The sequence below is a fragment of the Chaetomium globosum genome, genomic scaffold, assembly GCF_000143365.1.
Source record: "Chaetomium globosum CBS 148.51 scaffold_1 genomic scaffold, whole genome shotgun sequence".
NCBI classification, from domain to species: Eukaryota; Fungi; Ascomycota; class Sordariomycetes; order Sordariales; family Chaetomiaceae; genus Chaetomium; species Chaetomium globosum.
This window is the reverse complement of record NT_165976.1, coordinates 4,119,050-4,129,131: the sequence shown is the minus strand read 5'-3', so window position 1 is coordinate 4,129,131 and position 10,082 is coordinate 4,119,050. Positions and strand designations below refer to the sequence as shown.

Here is a 10,082-nt window from a genome sequence, read left to right as displayed (position 1 = left end):
AAACACAAAAAAAACAAAGAGATAAAAGACCCTACAATCGTATACCATCATCCAACACCATCATCACCCGCGCCCACCAAGCCCCAACCCCCAACCAGCGACCCCCTCTTCCAAACGCGCCGCCATGTCAGACGGAGCTCTCCCCAAACCTGCACGAGTCCCTGGAAAGCGCTCGGCGCAGAGTCCCCCGGTGGACGGCCGACCTGCTGCGGAAACCTGGTCGGGACTGCTAGCGCGGTATCGCGTGCAGGGGGACGGGCGTGGATGGTGGCGATGGGGATGGAGGTGGAGGGGACCCGCAGCAGATGCAACAGCCAGCAGCAGCAGCAGCAGCAGGGGGGACAGGTGCAGATGGGGGGGTTGCAGCAGCAGCAGCAACAGGGGCTTGGTGGTGGTGGTGGTGGGGTTGAGGAGCTGCACTGGCGGGCGATGCCGGGGCAGATAGGGGAGGCGCCGGCGGCACGGTTCGGACCTGTTGTGGATGCGGCGGCCGCGGCTGGGGATGTGGTGCCGTCGATGGTGGGTGGTGATGCCGAGGGGGTGATGGTAGGGGGGGAGGGGGTGTTGAGTTTGGATGGGCTGTGGGATGGCTTTGTGATGGGATCGAGCGAGGATTATAATCAGCTTTTTACGGATTTGGATTATTACTGTGGGATCGCATAGGTAATTGCTGGGGAGGGGGGCCTTGGGGTTTGACTTGGTGGATGGCGCAGGGGGGCCAAAGCCGGTTGGCCGGGCACTGTTCTTTTTTACTTTTCTTGCACGGGTGAAGACAAACCCAAGATATCCCGAACCGTCCCTTTACGGACTCTGCCAAACAAACATACCTAGGTAATCGAGGATAGCCCAGCAAAGAGCAGAGCTGTGTGGATAATCATAAGTGTGTTTTTTATACGTATGCTCCATGTGCTATATGCATTGCGGTCGTTAGGCTCCCCCTATTAAATCTATTTAGTCAATAGTGATACTTGTCCTCGCCCACTCGCTTCTGGACCCGATTCAACACCCAGTACTGGACATTTGCGGCGATGGACATAACCACCCCAAGTGAGACTAATACTAGGATGACAGTCCATCCTGTCTTGTACAGCGGCGCATCCGTCGCTTGGAAGAGCTGGCTGCCGATGATGCCTGATAGATTCGCGCTCATGATGAAAAGAGCCATGGTGATGGATCGTTCGCCAGCAGTTTTGGCGTTGAGGGCCAGCCAGGACCCGTGTACGGCGTCTATGGTGATGTTAGTCTTGAGGTTGAGTGAAAAGAGGACGAGGAGCTTACGGAACGTGGCTTGGAAAGCGATGCCCGCGGTAAGCACGCCGAACCGGAGGTTGCCGTTGGTGGACTCGACAAGAAGGCGGTTCCCGAGCTGTGTGTACTGTCAGAGTTGGATGCCCCCCAACTAGAATAACTTGCGGCATAGACGTACCGTCAGCCCCCAAAGAATGAAGATACCCAAAAATACCAGAGGACCCCTACGTCCGGTCTTATCGGCAATAAAACCCCATAAGAGGTTTCCAATGATCAAACACCAAGCACCAATAGAAATCATGGCGTTTGACTTGAGCCGGTCGAACCCGAAAGACACGACGAGTGACGGGGCGTAGGAGCCCATGGTGGTCGCGGGTGCCAAGCATGTAAGTGTTAGTAGGATGTGAGGGAGGAGTCGCCAGTTGGTGAACTGTCAAATGTTAGATATTTGATCTGTTGGACGTTATTAGAGGAAACCCACAGTGGACTTCGCCTCAGCCCAGCTAACGTTCCGGCGAGGCTGGAACTTTGTCGGGTCATCACGGAGGACTCGCTGTTGTAGGATTTGTGCCTCCCGCTCGCTGAAGTATCGGAATCTGAGGAGAGAAAAGGGGTTGCCGGAAGACCGTGGGAAGAGCATGACAAACAGGACACCGACAAGAATTGTGAAGAGACCCTCGATCTTCATTTGTGTTGGGTTAGAACACGCGCGTTTCCAAAAACATGGGGTCAAGATATCGACACTGACCAGGAACAACCACTGCCAACCGGCAAGACCCCCTATCCCTCTCATGTGCAGACTAAAGAGGTCAGCAGGCTTTCACTTTTGGTTGCATTAACGATAAATAGGTACTTACATCCCATAAGCAATGAGGCCGGAGCATGCGCCCGCCAGCATGTTGCCAATAAAATAGGCCGAGAATCGCGTCGATGTCTCATCGCGTTTATACCAGCGTGTGATTGTGAACAGCCCAGCAGGGATGAAGCCGGCTTCACAGAGGCTTCGTTACAGTTAGTGCTCTGCTCCACTGGAAGGGGGTCCATGCCAGAATCATACCCAAGTAGTAGGCGGGTTGCAAGATACGGCCCCAACCCCTTTTGGAATGCTTGGAAGGCAGCCACAAGACCCCTATCGTATGTGAGCTCACAACTTGAAGTAGCGAGAAACGCCACTAAAACTTACCAAGCAACGATCTGGGCCCCGATCCATGCCGCCGGTCCAACCCTGTAGAGGATAAGGTTGCTTGGAATCTGATGATGGTGAGTCGCCATTCCCAATTTTGCTAGACCCGTACAAAGGACTCACTTCAAGCAGGACAATACCGGCAGACAGCAGCTGCTGGCCAACATTGAACTGAAATTGTGTAATACCAACATCTTGAAGGAAGAAATCCGTCAACGCATTTCCGCTATTACCCAACAAAATCTTGTTAGGACGTGAGCGGGAGATGATGGGATGACGACGTACATGTTTCCTCTATCAAGCTGCAGAGCAAAAAAGCCGAGGATGAGCAACGGCATGACAAGGAAGTCAATTCTGACCCATATGTTAGCAATTCCTTTTCATGACCCTGAGCTTGAATGTTGCATATCTCCGCGAGATCGTACCTCCGAACCAATGCCTTCTCCTCCTCCTCCGTCCACGTTATTTCCTGGCCTTCGTCATCACTCCTGCTGAGCTGGCTTTCGGAGAACTCGGAGATCTTTTTTTCGTCTGCCATAATTTCTGGCCTAGCAATCTTCGGGGGAGCTCTATATTTTGCAATCCACCATAACGCGTAACAAGAGCGGAAGGGGAGCGAGAGATGATGGCATAAATATGAAGGGCCCCATCCCACCTCGTGGTAGCAGCCCTATCCATTTTGTCCCTTGTTTCTGGCTCCAACACCACAGCATTTCTTGGTAAGAATGGATCCAACGGTGCCAGGCGAGGTCGTGGGGGCCACTGACTAGCCCCTGGGCATGTGGCACCATGGTATCTCGAACCAATGACGGCAAGGGGAGCCGAGTGCGTTGTTGCCGGATTCAAAGAACGACTCCGTTCTCAGGATCATGAACGGAGTTAACACCGCGGTAGCACTTCGCTAGCGTGTATTGATGTCATCGGCGTGGGCCGGCACGCCATCGGACCCGCGGGGCCGGGTATGAGAGTATAAAATCCGGCCAACCACGGCTGGCCTCCTCCTTTGATGCAATTCGTGCAATGATTGCGACATGCTCGGGGCACGCTTGGTTTCGATAACCAAGAATAGACAGGCTCAATATTAGTACTGCTCATGCGCGAGGAATGACTGCTGTGGTTGGTCAACGTTTCCGATTCCGAACTCCATGTTCTAGAAGAACGAGGGTTGTGGATATCGTCGTGTACACGGGGATGTGGGGGTTCCGGTGCCGTGAAATGCGAAGAGCTGATAATTGAACACGCTTTTTCGTTCGTGTGCTAAAAACGAGCCCTGACATTTCATCCAATGCTCCCAGTCTACGCCCCCATGCCCCAAGACATGGCGTGCTCATACCTGTGCCGGGTATCACGGTCAGGATCACCGTGGTAGGGGCAAGCTGGTATGCCTGGAGGAACGTGCGAGGAACGAGTACTTCCGAAAGGTTCCTTTTCCGAGAAAAACCATGCTCCAAGCACGGACCAATTCCGCCCCATAAAAACCCCATAAAACGCCCCATCAAAAAAAGCCGTGCCATTTCTCCCTGTAAACTGTGAAGATTTACTGTCATTATCCTAACGATTGTGGAAGCAGCCATGTTGCTTTGCCCGGAGGAACTTGCCTCTGACGATGAGCGTCTCGAAGTTGGGCTTGGCAGTGGTGGTGCACGGACGGTCTGTTGGGGTTTGTCGGCTGTGGGGCTGGCCCCGCTTTATAAGGGCCAATGAGATGGCGTACCCCCGGCCAGGTTCGCCGACGACCACGAAAAGATGCAGATTGCAGGGCAACACGGCAACAAGTTGAGAAGGAAAATAAAAATATTAATTGAAGCAGCTTATTCCGCTGGAAAAGAGCTCCAAAACAGAGCAACGTTGGAGAGCTGTGCTACGATCTGAGCTCGGAAACCCCAGGGTCTCGCCAGAGCGCCGCGTCCTCTACGTCATCGGTTTCAGTACCCTGGCCAGATTCAGGCATGGCAGCCCATTCTTGAAACCACGACTCGTGCCTGTGGTCTTGCTCGAACCGCCGTCTGGTCTCCTCACCCCGTCGTTCCAGCTTGAGGATGGCCTCCCTCATGTCTTTGTCGAGCACATTCTTGGGCTCAATAAAGTCGCCACGCCCCGGTTTCCGAAACAGATGCAGCCCGTCCCAGCTCTGCGCCCTCGACAGCTGCACGTACAAGCTCATGAAGCTGGGTCGAGTCACCGTACCGCTGGAGTGGACGCCTTTGAGGTTGACGAGGACGTTGGAGAACTGCTTGCCCTGGCTCTTCTGATCTGTCATGGCGAAGGCCGGGGTGCAAAGAGGCCCCGTTCGGTGGGTGACCCACCTGAAACCTGGCTTGCCCCTCCATCTGCCTTCCTTGCCCCGCATTTGGCTCGGGATGGCGACCGTCTTGCTCTTGATTAAAATGGTGCCATTGGGGAGCCCGGGGATGGCGAGGCCCGCGCTGTCGTCTGACTCGAGGAGGACGGCCACCGGCGGTCCAAGATGAAGAGTCACATCGCTGGCGAGGGCGATGGTGCCGGCGGCGAGGTCGGGAAAGATGTCGACGGCCTTGAAAGGCGCCCCGTTGACGACCTTTAGCCCGACAAACTGGTTCCGAGTCACCACTACCGGCATCCCTTGGGCGTAGAAGAACAGGCCGGGGGTCGGCAGCTGCGAGTCGTCTCCGTAGCGGAGCACGTGGCATAGGTCCCCCGCACTCAATCGCTTCCCCGACTCAGTATCGTGCTTGGCCGCAAAGACTGAGATGTGCTTACCGTGGGCACGAGCCCACTGGACGACGGCCGCCATGTTCAGGTCCCACCGGTCTTGGTTCAGAGGCGTGATGGCTCTCAGGCCGTCTACGAAGGAGGACTCGCACGACGGTGTATAGACGCGTTGGCTCAGCCGCTGGAAGTCCAGCTCGGTCTGCTCCCCACTGCGCAGGCGCCGGAGGAAGCCCCGCAGCCTTGCACAGCCGGCCGCGCGGACCTGTTCGCGGAGGATGACGACGTTCGCGAACTGGAGGAACAGCTTATGCGCTGCTAAGTGCTTTGCCGAGCTGTCCGGTCTCTGTCCACCGGGGTCCCTAGGCGTTGGCAAGAGGAGGCTGGTCTGCAGGACGGGGTCGAACTGGAAGAAGTCACCAAAGAACATGACCATTGGGATCCCGCCGAACGGTCGATGGTGGTCGTCTCTGTACTGCTTCAGGCGGCTGTCCACCGCCGCGAGCGTGAGACCGCCCACCTGGCTGATCTCGTCGATAACCAGCATGATCATGTTTTTCCACCGCAGCTTCTCTTCTTCTGAGACGTTCTTTGCTGTCGCTGCCCTGCCCTCAAACGCAATGTTCGCCGCCGAGTGCAGCGTCACTCCGCCGATAAGCGCGGCCGCGTTACCGCTGGCGCCCGTCAGGAGCAGCGTGTGGAGACCGTCCTTCAGCCGGAACATGTCCTTGATGGCGTGTATGACGCGAGACTTGCCGGTGCCGCCCTCGCCGCCGATGTATTGGAAATGCTGCCGACCCCCTTCTTCCTGCAGCCGTGTGCCGCGCTCGTCAAGAAACGCCGCCGGTAGCAAGACTGCCATCGACTGGAGCTTATTCAGGGTCCAGTGCCTTGTGAGACCCAAGGCCACATCGACGTATGTTGCATAACGTCCGAGCTCGAGCCGCATCTGTCCGCCCGGACCGACCCCTTCTGGAGATCTTTCGCATCCGTGAACGGGCAACCGTGGGCTCCCGTGTGGCTCGCCGACATGCGCAGAAGACGGATTCGTTTGCCTGCCCTGGATCTTCGCCGTCACGTTGCTGTCCTCTTTCTTCTGGACCTTCAATACCGCGTCGATCTCCTCGCGGCTGGGCAGTCCCATGCCGCGGAACGGCGAGTCTTGGAGGTCCTGTAGCATGGTATAGAAATAGCGACCACGCTGGGCAGCATTGTTGTCGTCCTGGCTTGGGTCCACTGCCCTCGCCTCTTGGTCCAAGCGGCTCAGCGCCGAAGTCGCTGTCATATCTTTGATCTCGCTACCTCGAACCGCTGAAAGGACATTCAAGAAGGCTTCGTAGTGGGCCTGTGGATCGATGCCCCCACCATCCAGTCCGACGCCGTCATCGTCCCCCTCCCGGTCCTCAAAGTCAAACCCGTCGACGACGTCTTCGTTTTCCTGTTCTAGCCCTTGCATCTTTCGGTCAGCACGGGCATCGTCCGCCGAGACGCGTAGCAGAGCGATATTCTGGACGTGTGAGCGGATTCGGGCGCCCAGCTGCCCCTCGAGCGATCGCCAAAGTCCTGGTACATCGTCCGCTGGCTCAGCCTGAAACCTTCCCATGGAACGAAGAGGGCGAGGTGCAGGACTGCGTTTCTGTATGTGACTTGTAAGCAGTTTTCTTTTACGCCAAGAGGACCCTGATACCTACCTCTACAAATTTCTCGTCCTGCTCAAACTTACCTTCCAAGGCGTAGGCGTTAATAGATAGGAGACAGACGAATCGCAGTCTGTACAAGTGGCGCTGACACTGCCCAGTGATGGCGGCTTGACTCCGTACGCCCCATTATTTTGCGCTGGAGCAGGACCTGGCTGCTAACACTTCCAAGTGTCATCCCCCGCCAGCTCGGTGGTCCCGACCAGACAGCTCCTTGGCCAAGCACTTCAGCACATGTGTCCTTTGCCGGCCCCGTCGAGCTAGATACCTTCCATATCAAGCAAGGAGTCTGGCCGGAGCCGCTGGTCAAGACTTTGGTGTTCGCCAAACTCGGGTCTTACTTGCAGCCAGAGAACGACCGCCCTCCTCGCGAGGGCATACACATATGCCACGTCCTCGTTCTCTTCCGCGTCGACCAGCAACCCTGGAAGCCTCTGGCCGGGTGGATGTGGACCGCCGCAAACCCCTTTCCTAAAGGCTCGTGGATCGCATGCAGTGCTCGACTCCTGGGGGTTCTAGACCGCGACCTAATCCGAAGGCCTCGGCTAGTCGATTCCAGCGTTCGAATCCTGGTGGTTCTTCCCGACAACTGGGAATTCATTCGGCAGAATTCCTTGTCTACCAACAATACACCCACCTCAAAATCATCGAACCTTGTCGACAAGTCACCTACGACACCACGCCCAGCTGGCCCCGGAGGAGTCGCAAGCAGAAACCCATTCTCGTCACCAAGCCGTGCCCCGAAGACCGCAGAACGCAAAACAACCGCACTAGTAGCCGGCCCTAAAGCAGCGGTGGCTTCCAATCACCGCCGACCCTGCCCCGACGTTCACAGTTCCATCTTCAGGTATGTATCGCCGCCTTCCAGACCCACGGCTCACCTAACCGTTGATCTAGATGGCGATGACTCGAACGATGGTTCGGACACAGAGGAACTATTGGACGCTCAACTGGTCTCGAGCAGCAGGACCCCGACAAAGAAAAGAAAGGAACCAAGCTCTCCGGAACCGGCCAGAAGCAAGAGATCCACAGCGGGAAGAAAGAAGGCGCGGCTGTATGACTAGATTTTGAGATTGACCAAACAACTGCTTTTGCTTGCTTTCCCAACATTCGTCAACCGTCCTAAAACTGATCGACCAACCATATTCTGATGCCGCTATGGGTTACCTGCGCCGGCCCGTTCCTCCAGGCTTCCTTTGGCGGGCCCGCGCGCAGCGGGCACGGTCACTCTTGTATTGCGTGGTTGCACGAGGAACCGAATGTGGGAGGCGAGGCGCACTCAGGGAAAACCCTGTGGCTGCGCACAGACCAGCGCAGAGCTACGTACAGCCCACCTCGGGGTTCAGCCGTGCAACCCTAACCCTACAAGGAACGGGCTGTGCCCGTGACACCGGGCTTTGCTTTCAAATCATTATTTACCATCTAACTACAAACATAACTATCTTATCAAAACTTTGCACTTGTCCCAAATCCAAAATACATCAGAAATCGAGAAGATTTGGCAATGGCAACCCCTGTAGACTCGTATTTAAAGCCTGACTAGGTAACATTCAATCGGCCTCGCTGACATCGGTGGGGTTGTTGTGAAAAGTCGCTGCCATGTGTGACGAACCTACTTCAGGACCCTGTCCTGTTAGGGTTCAGCTTCGGTTGAAGGTAATCTCTCAAGGGTGCTTAGGTTCGGTGCAGCCAAAGGGTGCACAACAAAGACTTGTCTCAACAGTAGGCTTTCGAGCTTGTAGCGAACTGTAGTTGTGATTGCTAACTGGAGAACTCCCAGAGCTCTCCAGTACGAGTGACTATATACTATCTAGTATCACCACTCTGTTAGTGATAATCGTCCATTATCACTGACAACTAGTGATAATCGTCCATTATCACTGACAACTAGTGATAATCGTCCATTATCACTGACAACTGGTGATAATCCAGTTCTTATTGGTCCTTAAGCGATTGGCTGCCGGCGTCCTGCGCTGTCGGCTGTGGCCGCCCTGGCCACCTCGGGGTCATTCCGTGACACCATGGATGAAGACTCAATTTATAAGCATAGGGAGAAAACTTCATAATGTGGAAGATTTGGGGAAGCTGGCGAGTTAATGCGTGTTGGGGGTTGGACTGGAGATGACTTTCGTATCAAGTAAGGTACATCGAAGAAACGGCGGTAATTAAACTAAAGTACCTAACTACCTAAAGATAATTTATTTCGGAGATGTAGATTCACTTGCTCATAGTGCCCTGATCATAGGAGGGCTCAGAGGGTGGTCATCGGCCGTATGCTAATCGGGATTTGATTCGAGTCTAGGTTTCAATAGGGTAACAACCTACCTAGGTACCTTAGTTATTGGTTCCCGAGAATGCCACTACTGGAGTAAAACAGGAAGGTTAACACTACCCGTGATTCAACAGGCCGAAACACATTAAACTTCAGTTGAGAGTCAAGGTCAATCATAATCCATAACTATGAGTCCAATGAGGAAAGTGATAATCACGTTGTGAAACGTGATCAACCAAGGGAGCAGTCGAAACAAGAGGTGTTTCCTCAATATGCCAGTCTTGAGGTCGTGTGAAGAGCGGAGCCTACAGTCTAGCCGTCGCCATTGACGGGTCTTGCGTCTTCCTTCGATCCCATGGTACTCCCAGATCCTGGGATCTCCACAAGCCCACCCACCACCACCGCCACTCCGACCGGGCGGGCAACCTTTCCGACACCGCGCGTCATTTTTGGAGTCGTCCCAACTTTGAAGAGAGGGGATATTCGGCATCAGTCAGTGCGGTGCGATCACTTTCCAACCAGTCCCCTGAAGGCGAGCTTGAGATTCACTGGGAGCACAGAGTCTTGCCAGCCGCATGTACAGCCGGTTACACCAGACCTCAACTCCTCTCAGTGCCCAAGGTATTTGGGTACTTACATAGGTAGTTGTACCTTGGTGATGTTGGAGGGAGCCACTGATGACAGCAGGACTTCTCTGGACCACAATCCCTATCCGGCGTGGTATGATAGCAGCGAGTCGCCCACCTTTCCTCCCCGATCATCACCAGACCGGGAACAGGGCACCCCAGTTCCGGCTGCTAACAAGAGAAACGATGATGCCTAAAAGCCACAATCAGTTCAGGGGTGGGGTTTTGGCTGGCGGTGATGGGCGGGCCAGTCATGTAACGCTGTCGCTGGCTTGTGGACATGCCGGAGTGGGCGCCGGCTGGGGTGATGATGCCAAAAGGTCAACCAATCCTCAATAGCCTAGCGGCAAACTTGGGGATGAATTTTC

General features: G+C 55.1%; 3 protein-coding genes across 3 annotated transcripts in view; 1 reads left to right on the top strand and 2 right to left on the bottom strand.

Annotated features, from left to right (window-relative positions):
• CHGG_01338 (uncharacterized protein) overlaps window positions 1-663 on the top strand; it is a gene marked incomplete at both ends in the record, with an annotated part of 2,906 nt that extends 2,243 nt beyond the window's left edge. Inside the window, one exon of the mRNA XM_001220558.1 lies at window positions 82-663. Coding sequence (XP_001220559.1) covers window positions 82-663 — 582 coding nt within the window. The remainder of the gene's footprint in view (window positions 1-81) is intronic.
• A 292-nt stretch (window positions 664-955) lies between these two features.
• Window positions 956-3,109, bottom strand: CHGG_01337 (uncharacterized protein; the record flags this gene model as incomplete). Its single annotated transcript, XM_001220557.1, has 9 exons — window positions 956-1,227; window positions 1,279-1,366; window positions 1,427-1,678; window positions 1,730-2,048; window positions 2,106-2,182; window positions 2,432-2,473; window positions 2,555-2,657; window positions 2,857-3,000; window positions 3,087-3,109. 9 exons carry the CDS (start codon window positions 3,107-3,109, stop codon window positions 956-958), a joined length of 1,320 nt encoding a protein of 439 aa, XP_001220558.1.
• Window positions 3,110-4,292: 1,183 nt separating this feature from the next.
• CHGG_01336 (uncharacterized protein) lies at window positions 4,293-7,536 on the bottom strand (the record flags this gene model as incomplete). Its single annotated transcript, XM_001220556.1, has 4 exons — window positions 4,293-6,755; window positions 6,843-6,971; window positions 7,158-7,287; window positions 7,490-7,536. The coding sequence occupies 4 exons, from the start codon at window positions 7,534-7,536 to the stop codon at window positions 4,293-4,295; spliced, it is 2,769 nt and encodes a 922-aa protein (XP_001220557.1).
• Window positions 7,537-10,082: the final 2,546 nt, after the last annotated feature.